Source organism: Arachis stenosperma, chromosome 1 (genome assembly GCF_014773155.1).
Source record: "Arachis stenosperma cultivar V10309 chromosome 1, arast.V10309.gnm1.PFL2, whole genome shotgun sequence".
Lineage (NCBI taxonomy): Eukaryota > Viridiplantae > Streptophyta > Magnoliopsida > Fabales > Fabaceae > Arachis > Arachis stenosperma.
The window spans coordinates 128,353,119-128,372,084 of NC_080377.1; the positions used below are offsets into that span (position 1 = coordinate 128,353,119).

An 18,966-nucleotide genomic window follows, 5' to 3' on the forward strand; every position below is an offset into this window, starting at 1 on the left:
AATAATACATAAGAGTAATATGAGTTGTCATTTTTTGCACATATAAAAAATAAAACCAATAAAAATCCTCCAATAAAATATTTATCCATTTCAAATTAAAAATCAACAAAAATAAATTTAAAATTTTCACTATTACTATAATGAAAGGAAAAGTATACGTTACTAAAAGAAGAGTCTGCCAACTATTACCAATACAAATTAAAAAAAATTAAAATAATTTTATATGACTTAATTAAATTTAATATGAGGTCCATGAATGACACTGAGAAAGAATATGGAACTTGTAACTATACATGAGGTGAGTAGAACCTTGAAAGAGAAGCTCGCGACACCAACCCGATCACGCAATCCTAATCCTAATTCTCATCGCCGACCGTATCTCCTTCCATCGTGGAACATTTCCAGTTACCGGGACGCCGCCGTGACTAGCCGACGGTGACCGCCTCTTCCCCCAGATCCCAATTGGTCGCACCAACAGCCCCGTAGAAGATAGATGCAACGCGAGTGCATGAAGGTGTCGCACAACCGTTGTCTCGTCAACCATACCCGGTAATCTCTCCGTCCTGATTTTATTCATGTCAATAAGAATCTGAAATAGCCATTCCATTTGCGACACAGACCCTTCATCAAGAACCGATTTTCGGTGTATGTGTCTCCATTGAAGGTGAGTGTATCACATTACGTCCATGGATACATCAATTTTTGAAGAAGCATCGTACGACATTGCATATGACGTGAGTGAGCATTCTAATTTCACCGACGTTAATATTCCGTCTTTGAGTGAAGATGACACACCACTTGTGGAACAGGTAATTTGTGTTTTAGTAGCGTATTTGGTTATGGCTACCTACAACTTGTTTTTAATGTTTTAATTGTTGAGTTATTAGCAGGGATACACTCTGTTACAAGGATTGTGTTTTATTATTTTTTAGTTCACCATGTTGAGATGATGTTTGCAGCTTTGATTAAATTTTTTTTCATTTTTTTTATGATTATGATCATGGATAATAATGTTTTCTATTAGTTTAGTTTGGGTTGTTTATTTGTAGGTATTATCAAAAGATAAGTGGTTGTTGGAAGTGTTTTTATGTGTCGAATGGTCGATGTTTATCTTGTTTCATGATATGTCCTCGATTATCAATTCTAGGGGAAAGAATCTGAAGACGTTATTTAAAAAAAGGATGATGCTACGACAATTAATAATAAAGTGTAAAATATATTTTATTATTGTCACAAAATTAGCGAGATATTGGAAATTGATTAGTTTGCTGTGTTTTATGTTGAATGATACCTTTTCTGAATGGATTTGCAATTGACGAATCACACTGGAATTCCAATAGAAAAAATTTCATACGTAGGATTGAGATTTGATTCGTTGCAGCGGGCACAAGAGTTCTATTCTAATTATGCAAAGAAAGTTGGGTTTGTAACTAGGATTAGGAATACCAACTTTGACAAGACCAGAAAGGAATTAAAGGTACCTATTAACCAATCGATACACTGTAGTCGTGAAAGTTATCGGGAGTCTCGAGTGAAGGCAGCAACGCGGGTAAAGAGAATAACAACAACCGGATGCAAAGCAAGGATGTGCGTGATGCTTGATAGGCAGAAGGATAATTAGATGGTGTCCAAATTAGAATTGAAGCACACTCACACGTGTTTTGCTAAGCAAGTTGTGCATTATAATGAGTACAAGGAACTGACCATGCATGCCAAGTGTGTGATTCAGAACAACGATGAGGCTAGCATACGGCCCAACAAGACTTATCTCGCACTGGCGAACAAGGTTGGTGGGTCATCAAAGTTGGGTTACTCAGAAAAGGATGTGAGGAACAACATAATGAGGAATCTGCGCTGTGCTAACATAAATGCAGATGTGAAGGAAATGATTAGCTATTTCATGCGAATGAGAGATATAAACTCGAATTTCTTTTATGCAGTTGATGTGGACAAGCTTAAGAGTGCGCTATGGGTAGATGCAAGATGCAGGGCGTCCTATGAATATTTTAGAGATGTGGTATCGTTTGATACAACGTACAGTAGAAACAAGTAAGTTTGTGTGTCTGCCTCCATTGTAAGGGTTTACATTTTTTGCACACTATTGTGATTTAGTAGTTTTTGGCTGTATTTATTGCAGGCATGGACTTCCGTTTGCATCTTTCGTTGGTGTCAACTATCACCGAAAGTTCACTCTACTCGGATCTGCTTTGTTGGAAAATGAGAAAATTCGTAATTTTGAGTAGGTCTTTAAACAATGGTTGAAGTGCATGGAAACTCCCCTACAGGCCATCATCACGGGCCAGTGCAAATTCATGTTTGGCGCTATTAGGAATGTCTTCCTAGATACTAGACACTGATGGTGCATATGGCACATAATGAAGAAGATACCACATAAACTCAGAGGATATGCTCGGTACAGAGAAATAGATGCTAAAATGCATGGCACTGTTTGGAATGCCCGTTCTAAAGAAATTTTCGAGAAGGATTGGTGTACATTCATTACTAAGTTTAACCTAGAGAAAAATAAATGGCTATCAGGTTTGTTCTGTATTGTGCTCTTATGTTCTTTTTGGATGGTAGGTTTGTCATACATATTCTATTTTTACTTTACTCGATTTTAGTTCCCGTTTTCATCGAATAATTGGTAACCTATTTTGGTACTTTTATGGAATATCTCTACTTGAAACGTCGATGTATAGTTGGTTCACTAAGTAGACCTTTATGACAATCGTCGAATGTGGGTTATAATATATTTTCAAGGTGAATTTTGGGCTGGTATGAGAAGTACCCAATGGAGTGGGGGGTATGCACACCTTTTTTGGTGGTTATGTGCATTGCAAAAGTGGACTCGTTCAGTTCGTTCATAAGTATGACAATGTGCTTGGGAACAAAGAGCAAAAGAAACTGGAGGACGATGCTGCAGACTCTAAAGGAGTTGTCCCATGTTCATCGAGCTCTACAATTGAAAGACAATTTCAGCATGAGTACACAACCTCTAAGTTTAGGAAAGTTCAACATGAATTCAGGAAAAGAGGGGATTGTTTAGTCCGTGGTGTCACTCAAGAGGGTGATTTGTTTCGGGCGACCGTGAATGAGCAATACCTACTATATGGGAAGCCTAGGTCCTGGACGTACATTGTCGAGTTTGACCCAGAGACACACAAGGTTCGGTGCGAATGCAACATGTTTGGATCAAGAGGTATTCTTTGTTGCCACTGTCTTACTATGTTATCCCTCGTTGGAGCAAGAATGTACAACGAAAACACACTTTCATCAAGAGCAACCACAACGAGAAGCGATCAGAAAAAAACCACAACTTATTTAGACGACTGTGTTTACACTTCTATAATGTTGCCCAAGATTTTGTGACATGCGAAGAAGAAGCGGCCATGTTACATTCGAGTCTTGATCAGTTAAGGTCAAAGTTGCTTGATTATCATGCGAACTTGGGGTTTAGGCGTGTTCCAACAACACAAAATAGCACGGTCACACAGCGCGACCCCGCTCTTGGTGAATCTGACATTCAAGGTCATTCAAAGGTTTCAACAAAGGGTCGCCCGAGATTGAAGAGGCTTGGATCTAAACTCGGCACCTCAATCAAGAAATCTATGCGAAAAAAGAATAAGAATTCACCGCCGGTATGTGTTTAGCATTTCGTTAGTTTTAAACCACTTGTTAATATGACTAGATGGATAAAGTTGTAATTGTTATTCACTTTATGTTTATACATGTTTGTTCTTTTTAGGAAGTTGATCAAGCAATGAATTCAGATATAATGGGGGGGTTATGCTGGGAGAGCGAATGAATCACAGGAGTCATTGAATGCGCAACACATCCAGTGTACAACCTACATAACCAGCTTGTAAAATCATAAATGTCGACAACGCATAAGCAACAAACAAAGTGGAGTAACATGATTTTCCGTCACATACACTGTTATTGAACCACGCACGTGGTCTTAGTGTGCACAAGTCCTCCCTCAATAGCACTAGGTGTGGTCTACCCTCATATGACACCAAAGTTTGCTACCTATAAAGAGAAGTGTCAACAGCCCATCCTCTGATTCGTTGTTCATTCCGCTCGGTGATTTTTCGTCCCCAAAGTAACGAATAAATAGGTCGGGAAGGAAAAGGTGTGGATGATTTAAAGAGCTGTGTCATCCCAAGAGAGAAAGAGGGGCGCTGTGAACTCGGTGTGCGGTAGGAAGAACCTCTTGGAATGATTGTTTGGATTGGATCTATGCTAATGGGTCTCGAGGCGTAAACGCCCTTTTCTATATCTGCCCATATCATTTCGCTCTCCAGATCCCGCTGAGATAAGATGTCAGGATGCCTGTTTGAAATAAAAAATTGCGGTGGTCAACCTTCAGGAATTGTTTAGGAGGCTATAAAAAAACCTTGTATACTACTACCAAAAACAAATTTATGTAGTAATCACCTACCTGTCAAAAAATTCAATAGAATATTCCTCAACCCCTGCATACTCAACCAATGCAGTTGATGGTGTTTTTGATTCAGGATCAACTGTCTCGGTTGGTTGATTAGTTGATTTCGACAGGATGGTTGTGATGATTTTTCCTTCTACCCTGTGACGCTGAGGTGTTTTCCTTTGAAGAGTTTTGATGCGAAGTCTGATGCCAATGGGTTGGTCATCGTCGTCATCCGCTTCCGATGATACTGAATGATGGGTTGTGCGCAATGATGCTCTAATAACTCCTTTTTTCATGGTGGATCCCTGAAACCACAATATCAAACAAGTTGTTCACAAACACCTCGAAGTGCTTTCACAGGACACAAAGAACCCAAGATTAACTGATAGAGCATATCATTTAGGTTTATTAAATAATGGCACATCCAGTAACTAGTTTAACCATAACATAAACCCATGCTCATGTTCCAAACTGCATAGATGCAACTAACAAATTCTAAGAAGGAACATCTTGCTCACCTTAGGGTTCTCTTTTTCATTTGTCCTATTAGTCGTGCCTGCCTCTCCATCCTTCATACGTGGTTGAGGTGTCCTTGTTGAATCAGATCTTTGGCGCAATCTCTTTGCAAGGGGCTCGTCGTCATCATCATCACAGTCTGATGCAACTGCATGTGTATCCGGGTGCATCAAAACCTCTCTAACTCCCTCCCTGCGAGTAGATTCCTAAAATCACATCAATAACATAACTTCAACGTAAATGAAAGGTAAAATATAAATTAAACAGTTTACTCGATCTACGTTTAAACATGAAAAAGAAAGATTTAGTGAATGTTAATCTTAATTCACTTTTCTGTGGTCCACATCTTCTCGTTCAGGGTTTGGGTCACTTGTGTCCTCTAGTGTGGCACCTTCCATGCTCCCATCTTCATTCTGGCTAGGTTCGTTGCAATCCTGTTGTTGGTCATTAACTGGTCAAAGACATATACAGCTAAAGCAACATCATGTTCGATAACATGAAAATACGGACATAATAAACGATACACCCGTTAGCGACATCTTCCAGTGCTTAATAATAAAAAGCAAAATCATGAATTTCATGAATTCAAAAAGTCCATTTGTAGTTAATTACATCAGAAAACGTGCTTCAAATTAAAAATTGACGATTTTAACACAACCAATAACTTGAAAAATTAAACAACTTATGCGGGACATAGGACACCGATAGCACTGCATCAATGAATACCTCCGGTTGAATAGTTTCTGCCATAGCGCTAAGCTCCTTGGCAGTCCATGTAGAAAGCCACGGCTCAGGTTCTTGACAACCCTCGAGTTCACCGTGCTTTAGCTTCTGGAAGTACAACACCTGGAGATATTGTATAAACAAGTTATTTTTACGGATTCACATTTTAGTCACATTAGATTACATTTTAAATTAACAACATTACCAGCAACCCAAACATGCAGCCCTCACAGTATTTGTTCTTTTTATGTTGGTACTTCCTAATTACCTGTTCTAGAGAATTAAAAATATGCAATGGTCAACGATATCTCGCCGGATCAGATACATCAAGTACTGTATCGATGTGCCATGGCGAGATTACATGTTGCACGGTCGGGCACAAAAACATCTTCAGCACCAGTAGGATGAAGTGTCTCCAGAACTTCATCTTGTCATCTTCAATATCCATTGCACATTGAGCTGTATAGTTTTCAATCAGTGATATCTTTTTTTAGTTGACACATGAGCAGCATTCCTGCCATTGAAGGGTAGGAAATCGTCAACTGCAACATGGATATGTATAAAATAGGACAAAATAAGCAGTGTCATAGGTAGAACATAGTAATGATTATGAGACCGAAACAAATATGACCAATTCAATGGTGTGTAATAGGTAAAGGTATACTCACCCACGTGCGGAATACCGAAAACACGTTGAAAAAGCTCTAGCACAATGCGGATGTTCCCATTTTGTAGCTTGAGGGTGCTCGTTTCAGTGTCATAGAATTTGGCCAACATCACCATTATGCCTTGCCTCACTTGCCACCTTGGGACAAACTTCAGGAAACTAAAACCAATTTCTTCTATCACATCAAGTTTTGCTTGAGCCTGGTTGGTTACCAGTTCTTTGAACAAGTCCGCAATATAACATGGTGAGCATCTTGTCTCAAGTAATTTCTGTAAAACATACCACGTGACTATCAGAAGCAAACAACTGGTAAGGAACTATAACAAGAGCACAAATTTGTGGATGAGATTTTACCGGCTTTCCCATGTATATAAGGTGGTCTCTGCATAAAGAGTAGAAATTGATTCCAAGTATAAACTTCTCTTGTGTTGCCGAAAGTCAACTAAGCTAAAAGTACAAAATATTGGGGGAAATAGAGTCAACATGTAAGAACCTATTATAGTGGAACGAATAGCGAAAAAAATTGAAAACACCCACATAAATTCAGATTGCGAAAATCCAATGTGTCCTACCAAACATGTAACATCTACATGTATAGTAACATAATCAAATTGCGGCAGCAAAAAAACTCCTAGAAACATTTCATAAAAGCTAAATGTATAATAATGTATCCAATGTATGTACGGAAAAATACTTGTATGCACATTTCATAAATGCTAGATATGATCAAAATATACACCAATTTTAAAATGAATTTGTTGTTATGTGTGTCATAAGAAAATTCACCTCAAGACACAATAAACTATGCAAATTAAAAAAAACATATAGAACATTAACACCACCACATTTCAGCTTCTGTGTTTTCTAATTCAACACAGACACATGACTAAGAATAACAATACAAACCAGAAGTTTAACCAACGTACACTATCACTAAGAGAATTGCTAACCTGACCATCAAATTTAGACACACCAATTAGAAATTAAATTTGCTAACAAAAAGCGCAAGAAACAGCCCATAAAAGCTAAATGTGATCAAAGGACACCTCAATTATAAAATCAATTTACGCCATTGCTCTTGCCACTCGTGAATCATGAGGCAACCAAATATTTAAAGAAACACATATAAATCTCAATGCATTTTTAAAATTAAAAAAGAGGAAAGCAATTATTTAACCTATTAATAAACTAACATGTCCAATCTGAGTACGGAAAAACACTTTTACACACATTTCAAAAAGGATAAATATGCTCAAAAGATACACCAATTTTAAAGTGAATTTGTTGTTCTGTCTGTCATAAAAAAATTCAGCACAAGACACAACAAGCTATGCAAATTAAAAAACATTACCACAAGACCACGCTTCAGCTTCTGTCTTTTCTAATATAACATAGACACATGTTGAACAATAATAATACCAACAGTTATTAAACCATCGTAGACTAAAATGAACAAGATACATCTGATGTAAAGAAGGTGCACTCTCAAAGGCAAATTATTAGATACACCAATTATAATTTCAATTTGCTAACAAAAAGCTTTTAGAAATATTTCTAAAACAGCTAAATATTAACACAAGCCACACCAATTGTAAAATCATCTTGCACCATTGCTCTTGTCGCTCGGTGAATCATGAAGCAACCAAATATTTACAAAAACACATGTTGATCTCAACGGATTTTTAAAATAAAAAAAGATGACAGCAATTATTTAACCTATTTATATAATCACATGTCTAATTTGAGTACAGAAAAATACTTTTTTGCACATTACAAAAAGACTAAATATGCTCAAAATATATACTCATTCTCAACTGAATTTGTTGCTCTATGTATCACAAGAAAATACACCACAAGACACATTAAGCAAATTAAACCCAATATATATATATAAAGAAAAATTGCTAAAATGAACAAGACACATATGATGTTAAGTTGGTGTACTCTCAAGTCTCATCAGCAAATTATTAGACACACCAATTATAAATTTAATTTGTTAATAAAAAGCTCATATAAACATTTCCATAAAAGATAAATGTTAACACAGACCACACCAATTATAAAATCAATTTGCGCACCGCTGCACTTGTCGCTTGGTGAATCATGAAGTAACCAACTATTTAATAAAAAACACATAGATCTCAATGCATTTTTTAAAACAAAAAATGAGGACAACAATTATTTAACCTCTTTATATAATAATATGTCCAGCTTGAGTACGGAAAAACACTTTTACGCACACTTCAAAAAGGCCAAATATGCCCCCGAAAGAGATACCAATTTTTATCTGAATTTTCTATTTTATATGTCATAAGAAAGTTCAGCACAAGACACAATAAACTATGCAAATTAAAAAAAATAAACATTAAGACATTAAATTAAGACCACATTTCATCTTCTGTGCTTTCTAATTCAACATAGACCCATATTAAACAATAACAATACAAACAGTAATTTAGCCATCAAACACTTTCGCTCCCCGAATTTCTAAAATGATCAAGACACATCTGATAAATTATATTAAATTTATCAAATTATATTATCACATGCATCTATCCTAAATAAATTATAGTACTAAAGTATCTGTAACAATATTAAAATTAAAAGATGGGAAAAAGGTACTAAAAAGTATGAGACAACAACTTTGTTACGAAGGGTGACCACAGAGGCACTACACCAAATAATGTTTTAGAGTCTCCAAATAACACAACACAGCCACAAGGGATAAACTGAAAATCGTCCCAACAACAAAAACTATTCAATAACTGATAACACCATTTTTGTCAGATAACTGATAGAAAATAGCATGCGAAACCACCTTAGTCCAGGGAACAAGTTCAACAAAAAAAATAATTCATTCACCAATTCCCAAGTTTTTTCACAGCCAACAGACACAGACCCATGTTTCATCCTTCTCAATCCAAATGTAATGCTCAGAATTAGAAATCTATATCAGCACCTAGTTTAAATCTCAAAGACCCACTTACCTCTTAGTGTGGCGGTGGTGCCGAAGGAAAGACACTCTTCTAGTCGGACTTATCCGCGAGTCAAGGAGCGGTGCTCGATAGGAGGGCGAAGCCAGAAAGCCATGGGGTTTCTAGTGAACCCACACGGCCCGATGAATGCAGCCGCGGTGTGTGGTGAGACGGTGCGAGGTTGCTACGTGGTGTTGAAGGCGGACAGACAGATGCGTCTTCAAGGCACCTTCGACGATGACATGCACCAGAGCCGGCGGCTTCACGGTGTCTATGGGTGCGTACTCTTGACATCGTGGTCAGGTGGTCCGCATGGCGTTGACTTCTCTTGACGGCAGAGACCGGCGAAGACGGCAACAATAGAGGTTATGCGGCACTGGATGCTAATAGGGGGGTTGGGAGAGATCGTCCACGATAAGTCAATGTGGGTCTATGATAAACTAGGTTTAACGAGGTAAATTAGGTTTAATCCGGGTTAACTTGGATGTGGCTTTTGTAAGTGAATGGACTTGGTGTCCAGCCCAACTAAAGTTGGCAGATCTTGGCAGAAAGAATGTTGGTAATGTAGCATAATTTATAATGAAAACAAAAATTCAATGCAATAAATATAGTTAATCAATCTTGGACAATATCAATAGAGAGGATGATAATGAGTATTTACTTTTGTTATTGTCGAATGATAAACAAAGCACTTTCATTAGAACTATACGAAATTCTGTCACTGAGATCACATATCAACAACAGCGTCTCATTGACCGCATTCAGTAATATGTGGATTATCGCAGATTCCAAATAATGATTGCTTTGATGGAAGGATGGAGGACAATGACCATGATGGACAATGACGCCTCAGCTAGAATTTTTTATTCACTTTTTTGGGACTCATACTATAGAATAAGGGCACTATATCCTTTAATAATAATATTTTTTATTTAAAAAAATTGTTAATTTCTACTTCAATAGTTACCCAAATAATGATAAAAAATGTGGAGTCACTATTTTATACCCGCGTGTACGCTAAACTAAATCAAAACAGAACTCTTTTAATAACAGATTAATTTTATCCATCATTAGCCATTTTTTGTTTGTACATTGATTTTTTTATTTTATCATATGTATTTTTTGTGTCTGATTAATGGATTCACAAGTATTAATGTGTCTAAACATATCTTGTTAATTCACTATTTAGCCATTAACAAAACTATTTGTGAAAATATTTATACTTAAATATGTAATAATTAAATTTAAAGTTTAACCAGTGAGTAATAATTTTACTTGCTTTCAATTCTTTTTAAATATTAGTGGTTGAATTTATAGATATTTTTTCATAATTCATGAGTAAAATTTTTAAACCTTCTTACTCTTATATTAAAACCAATTTAAACAAGTACAATCTAACATGAAATAAAATTTGTCTTTAAATTACTTTTTTTATTATCATAATAAAAACTATTATGAAGAATAAATTTTGTTAAAATTTACATATAAATGCTTTATAATATAGTATCATATCTATTATTGGAATCAAAGTAATATGACCAATATTATTAATTGTTGAAACTTACCAATATATTTTATCTATTTTTAAGTTAAAGTAGTTATGTTTATACTTAAAAATAATTTCATATTTTTATTAGTTTAAATACCTATCAAAACTTTTAAAGATAAGATAAACGCATAATATCTTGTCTCTTGTAGAATGATAGAAAAGATTTGTATCTAAATTCTTGAATTATTGATACGTAAAATAACAATTATTGATATAGGTTATTTCCATAAAAAAAATTTTGTTGCAATAGAAACAAAAGTAATATTGATTATTCAAGAATTAAAGTTGATTTCTTCATCCAATACAATTATTTCTTCACCAAAAGCAAATCTTGATTATGTGTAAAAAATAATTTAAGATATTACTCAAACATTTATCAAGTGTTTTATAACAGTACATATTAACTAAGGAGTCTTTTTCCAAATTATGAATTTGATTTTAACTAACAACATTGTTTGAGGGTGATCAAGTTAGATCTTAAATATGAAATCCTCAATTACATTTGATAGTATTTTAAACCGTAAGTACACTCTAATTCATCTATGATAAAAGAATAAAGATGCAATGTTACTTGAATTAAAAGTTAGTGCATTTCATTTTTTGAATGAATTTCAACCGAAATCAAGCTCCAAAGAAATGTTGTTGTCATCATATCCCATGACCATAAACAAAGGCAAAATTTCTTTATTTTACATGTTTAGTACTATTCTTTATTGATATGAAATATCATTGAGAGCTCATGCTAATAATTATGGTCTTAAGATATTGTTAGTGTTAGAAATATAACCATTCATGTTGCCCATTTCTATGAGCTTAAACTTTTGGAAGAAGTGATATCATGATATGATATCAAAATTCTATGTCAACAAACCCAAAAGAGATTCTTGCTTGATGGGATACGATAGAAATATAAGCATTTATATTGTCTTCTCATATTAGCTTAAATTTTTAGGAGAAGTAGTATCATGACAATTAAAAGATATTCAAGTGACAAATAATCTATTGACATATGATATTAAATCCTATGTGCTTCATTTTTTAATAGTATCATTAAATTCTCTATCCTCTTGTATCAATCCAAGAATAAAACATGCATTCGTAGAAGTAGCAAGAGTGATTAATTATAACATTTTTAAAAATCATTAATTAAATTACATAGAGTGAACACTCAACCCGGTCTCTAATCATTACTTTAAAGGACAAAATATCATTCGAAAAAAAATCTCAATCTGGAACCTTTTCTTAACGTAATGAGACAATATGATTCTTCTGTCATCTTTGCCGTTAACTTGTAGCGAAAAATTGCTTAGCTGACATATTAAGTGACATGTTGTTATTGTCAAATTGGTTTGGGACCTATTTGTCTCTAAATCCAAATTACTTAGAGACATATTTATCTCTATTTACTCAAACAAAACATTGTCATTTTGACATCAAATTAGTCATAGATTTATTTGTCCTAAACGGATTTTTGATACAGCATTTTTTCAAATTATTTTTTTGAGTAAAGTAATCTTTTTATCCCTAATATTTGGAGTACATTTTAAAGTTATCCTAACATTTAAATCGTTCTATTTAAGTATCTAACATTTCAAAATCATGTCTTGTTGTTAGTGATTTGTTAACAGAATTGACGGTAGGACAACATTGAGATGATAGGGACTTAAATAAGATGAAAATATTGGGGATAAAAATGATAAATTACTCTTAAAAGAATTACCAAATAAAGTAAAATGAAATTAAATTTTAACGAAATAAATTGCATTATGAATTTAAGATTTTTACTCATCATGAAATGCTTGTAGAATAACTAGTAGATAAGCTTTTGAAACAAAAAAATAGCATGATAGATGTATATTAAAGTGTAAATTATGCATTTTTGTTTCTAATGTACCAAAATTATTTAATGGTTAATTTCAATAAATTTTTAGTTTTAATTGTAAAAAAAAATAATTTTATCCTTCAATAATAGTAATTTTTTACAGTACATATTTATCTAATTATTTTTTTAATAGTATCTAAGTAGATTACTCTTAATTATATTATTTTTCTTTTAAGTGAATTTATTTTTTTAATTTTACTTTTTAATATTTTTACTTATCCTGAAATGCTTATAAAATGACTAGTAGATAAGCTTTCGAGAGAGAAAATAAGAGCAAGCTACATATATAATAAAGTATACATTATATATTCTTTTTTATAATGTATTGAACTCATTTAATGTTTAATTTAATAAAATTTTAATTTTATCCTTTAATAATATCAAATTTTTACAGTAGATAATTATTCAGTTATTTATTTAATCATATCTAAGTAAATTACTCTTAATCACACTACTTTCATTTTAAATAAATTTATTTTTTAAATTTCAATCTTAATTAAATTAGGAAAAATCACATAAACAAACTGAATGAGACTCAATTGATTCGATTTACATTTTTTCAATATGAATCTAATTCAATTGATTTGAATTAGTAGATGTACTAGTAAATCAAATTCATTAGTGTCGAGTTACTATGAAAAAACATTTTAGCAAAGTAGCCCATAGGTAAATCAAATCAATGAGTTTCGATTTAGGTCCCATGGTAAAACGAATCAAGATGCTTTGATTTCTAGCCCATGGTAAATCGAATTGAGTGAATTCGATTTATAGCAAACATAGCCCATAGGTAAACCGAATGTAATAAATTTGATTTACTAGTATTATCCCTATATATAAATTCGAATTCAATTATTTTGAATTACATTTTACAACTTCCTCCACCCCAAACCATACCGAAGAGAGAAAAGTTGTGCAACAATACCACAAGATTCAAAACTGCGGAAATAGAAGACAATTTGGATCGTATCTATCGATTGGACGGAGTTGTCCATATTATTGGTAGCATCCATGAAGAGGTTAGTGAATGAATTTTATTTTCTTTGATAAAGATCAAAATTGTTAGTAATATTAATTCTCTTAGAATTTGATTATAAGTGTTATCAGAATTTTTAAACTACAAGTGGTAGTTAGAGTAGTGATTTAGTAATTTGTTAAAATTTTGAAACTACAACTGCAAGTTAGAGGAGTAATAAATAACTGTTAATTAGAGTAGTGATTAGAGATTCTCTTAGAATTTATAAGGTTTAAATGTTAGAAGTTTAGTTAGAAGTTAATTTAATTTAGTTTAATTTAAGTCTAAAATGTGAGATTAACTAGGCGCTAGAAGTTTAGTTAGAATTTAATTTAATTTAATTTAAGTCTTACATGTTAGATTAAGTAGGTTCTATTAGAATTTAATTTCAGGTTTGTAATATCTTTTACATTAATTGTTATGGTTCTTAGAGATTTTTTTATTATTGTGCAGCCCCACCGATGTAACACCAGCATGAGGAGGCAGCACAGTATGCTCCTAAATGATAGGATCATACTGTATTTGCAGATGGCCAGCTTAGCCCATATTGCGAAACTCCACGATTACTGGTTTATGTTGGATAAGCCGCTAGTTAGTGCATTTGTGGAGTGATGGCGTCTAAAGACGCATACGTTCCATATGTCATTTGGGGGGGGGGGGTGCATGATTACACTACATGATGTTGTGTACCAGTTAGGCCTCCTGATCGACGAACAGTACATCAATGGATATTTGATGGACTTCAAGAGGTATATTGAGGGCGACCGATTTGCATGGGTCTACTTCGAGCAGCTATTGGGTGTGTTACCTCTGGCGGACTGCATTGACAAGTTCACTGTGAAGTGCACTTGGATACAGGAGACATTCCTTTCCTCAGGGCGCAGACGAAGAGACAGTTAGGAGGTACGCAAGGGCGTACATCATAATGCTGTTATCGACCCAACTCTTTGGTGACAAGTCTGGTACACGTATGAATATTCGGTGGCTATCGTACGTAGCGAGATTAGAGAACATGGACAGATACAGCTGGGGATCTGCAACTCTCTTGTAGTTATACCGGTACTTGTGTCGTGTGACTAACAGAAACGTGGTTAAGTTGGCCGGTCCATTGCAGCTCCTCCAATCATCGATCTTCTGACGGTTCCCAGATTTTAGGCCCGATGGGTTTGACGCCTTTCATTGGCCGTTGGCGATGAGGTACTTGGAACTCAGCTAGACCTGCAGTGTCCTGTGAATCTTTGGTCCCGAAGCCGAAGTCTACATCCGGGAACCCATGCATGTTGTCTCATGGCATCTAAGTCTAGAGTTGAAAAGTGCGAGGGATACTGCTGAGTTTCCAAGCTCGATGCTCCACCAACCCCAACAGGAATACTCCTCCTTATATCATCATTACTATCATCATCAATCATGGCGGACTCCACATCATCATCATCCCACAGTACATTTTTTCACAGCATTTAGTTTTCCAAACTCTCCAGAAATTGGGATCACAACATGAGTATTCCTGTTATCACCTATTTTTACGATATCATCGCAGTTTAGATCAATTGCAAAAGATGGAGATGCCACCAAATCTTTCGCATATGCCATTACAGGCAGATATGAAGACGCAACAACAGGGGTTGAACTATAAGCTATTGCCACTGGTGCTAATTGATGATTCTAGTTCGATGCCTCTGAACTAGAGACCACATCCCAAAACTTGGCCAATAGTTCATGAGTTCTCACCTCGAGAAATTAGTGACGACAGTGAAATAAAACTTGCAAATCGTCGTCACTGTCTATTACAAATGAGTCGTACTTTATCCCATCGTGAACAACAGAAATCGAAATTCTATAAAATAATTTCTCTACTCGTTTCATTCCATACAGTACCAATTTCTAGAGTATGGTATTATGAAAATCAACAGAACTCGTAGAAGGTCTGATAAAGACACTCAACAAATTCTTATCAGTAAATTTTATTCCTTCTTGTGTTTTTTTCTTAATCGTCCCTCTATAGTGCATTAGAACTAAAAAATTGTTTCCACTCTATTAAACACGATCCTACTTATATAGCACATACTCCTTAGTAAATCGAATTAAATGAATTCAATTTAATCAAAATGCATGCCTATACTAGTTAATCGAATCAATATGAGTCGATTTAGTGTATGTAATGCTCTTCCTTAATAAATTTGATCCTAATTGATTCGATTTACATTGACTTGGTTGCTATATATGCTAATTCGAATCATATTGTTTCGATTTATATAGTAATGGCGAAGACGAGACATCCATGAACCATGTTTACATTTAGGACATTTATATAAAATTAAATCTCATTTGGTTTGTTTACGTGATTTGTCCATTACATTACTTTTATTCAAAGTAAATTTATTTTTATTAAGAGTAAAATTAAAAAAATAAATTGAATAAGTATCTATCGTAAAAAAATTGATATTATTAAAAGATAATAAAAATTTATTTTAAAGTTAAAAATTAAATTAAAATTAAAAAATTCGTATATTAAAGACAAAAGGTATAATTTATAATCTATTATATATGTACCTTTTTTTTCTCTTTTCTATAAATTTATCTACTAATCATTTTACAAGTATAAGTAAAAATTTTGAATTCGTAATTAAATTCATTCCATTAAAATTCACTTTCATTTTATTAGATTTGGTAATTTTTTTTAAGAGTAATGCATTATTTTTGTCTCCTAATGTTCTAAAAGACAATTTTAAAACATTAGAAACCTAAATATAACGATTTAAATATTATGGATAACTTTAAAATTTACCCCAAATATTAAGGACAAAAAATAATACTTACTCTCATTTTATTATTGTTACGATATTCATTATATTAATGTTATTCTTTTGGTTGACGATATTAACGGTAAATAATCAATTACATTAATTATTTGGTTTGACTAAAAAATATAAATTGATTTTGTTTTAATTTATATTAATTTTTTTGTTTTATATATTTGAGTAAAGTATTGTTTTTATCCTCAATGTTTGGGGTAAGTCACAAAATTATCCATAACGTTTCAATCGTCCTATTTAAGTCCCTAACGTTTCAAAACTGACTTAATGTTATCCTGCCGTTAGGGATCTATTAACAGAATTGACGGCGGGACAAAATTGAGACGATTTTGAAACGTTAGGGATTTAAATAGGACGAAAACATTGGAGACAAAAATGATACATAGAAATAAATTTTAATTTTATCATTCAATAATATCATTTTTTTACTATATATAGTATTCAATTATTTTTTAACCACATCTAAGTAAATTACACTTCATCGTATTACTTTCATTTTAAATAAATAAATTTTTTTATAATTTTACTCTTAAAGATTTTTAGTTATCCTGGAATGTTTGTAGAATGACTAGTATATAAACTTGTAGAAAAGAAAAAAATAATATATATACAATAAAATATAAATTATACCTTTTGTCTCTAATATATCAAAATTCTTTAAAATTATAAAAAATTAAATTTATTTAAAATGAAAGTATGAGATTAAGTGTAATTTATTTAGATGTAGTTAAAAAATAATTGAATACTATGTACAGTAAAAAATTAATATTATTAAAAGATAAAATTAAATTAAAATTTTATTTTTATGTATCGTTTTTGTCCCTAACGTTTTCGTCCTATTTAAGTACCTAATGTTTCAAAATCGTCTCAATTTTGTCCCGCCGTCAATTCTGTTAACGATCCCTGATAACAAGATAACATTGAGTCAATTTTAAAACGTTAAAGACTTAAATAGGACGATTGAAACGTTTGACACAACTTTAAGACTTAACCTAAACGTTGGGGATAAAAACAATACTTTACTCTATATATTTTGATTAATAATTTTTAAAAATATTATAATTAATAATGTATTTAATTTAATTAAAATAAATATCAAATTATTTAATATTTTATTTAACCACATTAATTATAACTAATTAATTATATCAATTATTTAATTTGTTTGAAATAAATGAATTGATCGTGTTTTAATTTATATTTATTTTTCGTCTTATGTATCAAATAAATTATTAATAATAATACTTTAAAAATTATTAATCAAAATACATAGAGTGAACACCCAAAAATAGCGGAAGAATTGCGTTGTCCCATTGCATTAAAGAACAAGGACCGGATTCAACTTTTTTTTTTTTTTTTTAATTAAGGGTTGCTTTCTTTTTTCAGCTAATGGTCAGGGATGATTAGACGATTACAGAAATATATAAGACAACAAAAAAATAATACAAATTAAAATAAAATAATTCATTTATTCTAATCAAATCGAATAAATAATTAATTAATTAACGTAATTAAATGAATCAAATATAATAAATCAGAAAATAGCTTTAAAAGTATGCCACATTAGCTATGTTATTAATTAAAGAAATTTGATTTTGATAATGTATAATAGATATAAGGGTAAAGTACTAAATTGGTCCCCTAGGTTTGGACGTAATTCTGTTTTGGTCCTTATTAAAGTGTTCTATTTGAATCCAAAAAAGTTTCATTTAGCATCAATTTAGTCCCACAATGAGATCAAAATTAAATAATTAACAAAATGTCCTACATAACAACAGTACAAGAACAAAATCGATAATTTGGAGAACAAGTACAAGCACTAGAGGCATAAAATCAACCATTGATACATCAATACATTTATTTATTATTTTTTTATAATATAAATAAAATATTTTCTATAAAACTAAAGAAAATGATAAATAAATGTATTGATGCATCAATGGTTGATTTTGTGCTTCTGGAGCTTGTACTTGTTCTCCAGATTATCGATTTTGTTCTTGAATTGTTGTTATGTAGGATATTTTGTTAATTATTTAATTTTGACCTCACTGTGGGACTAAATTGATGCTAAATAAAACTTTTTTTGATTCAAATAGAACACTTTAAACTTTAAGGACTAAAATAAAATTACGCCCAAATCTAGGGGACCAATTTAGTACTTTACCCTAGATATAATAGATAGATAAAATGGTATATTAATAGACTAATAGATAGTATAGACTAATATATATATAATAGCAATAAATATAAGATCAATTAATATAGAAAGTGTTTACTTCTTCAATTAAGGGGTTTAAGATTCAAGTTCTAGAAATAAAAAATATATATATACAAAAATGAGTAATATATCTTTTCCATATTAATTGAATAATGTGAAATAATAATTAAGAAAAGAGTTCT

At 32.4% G+C, this 18,966-nt stretch overlaps 1 protein-coding gene across 1 annotated transcript; it reads left to right on the forward strand.

Moving 5' to 3' along the window:
- Positions 1 to 1,621: 1,621 nt before the first annotated feature.
- On the forward strand, positions 1,622 to 2,243 carry LOC130934571 (protein FAR1-RELATED SEQUENCE 5-like). Its single transcript, XM_057864133.1, has 2 exons — positions 1,622 to 2,049; positions 2,138 to 2,243. Exons 1-2 carry the CDS (start codon positions 1,622 to 1,624, stop codon positions 2,241 to 2,243), a joined length of 534 nt encoding a protein of 177 aa, XP_057720116.1.
- The last annotated feature ends 16,723 nt before the right edge of the window (positions 2,244 to 18,966 follow it).

What these genes read in the sequence shown, in the direction of transcription:
- LOC130934571 (XM_057864133.1), top strand. Translation starts at nt 1,622, where the DNA reads ATGGTGTCCAAATTAGAATTGAAGCACACTCACACGTGTTTTGCTAAG. An exon ending in ACAACGTACAGTAGAAACAA is followed by an intron (nt 2,050 to 2,137) that starts GTAAGTTTGTGT and finishes TATTTATTGCAG; the next exon opens with GCATGGACTTCCGTTTGCAT.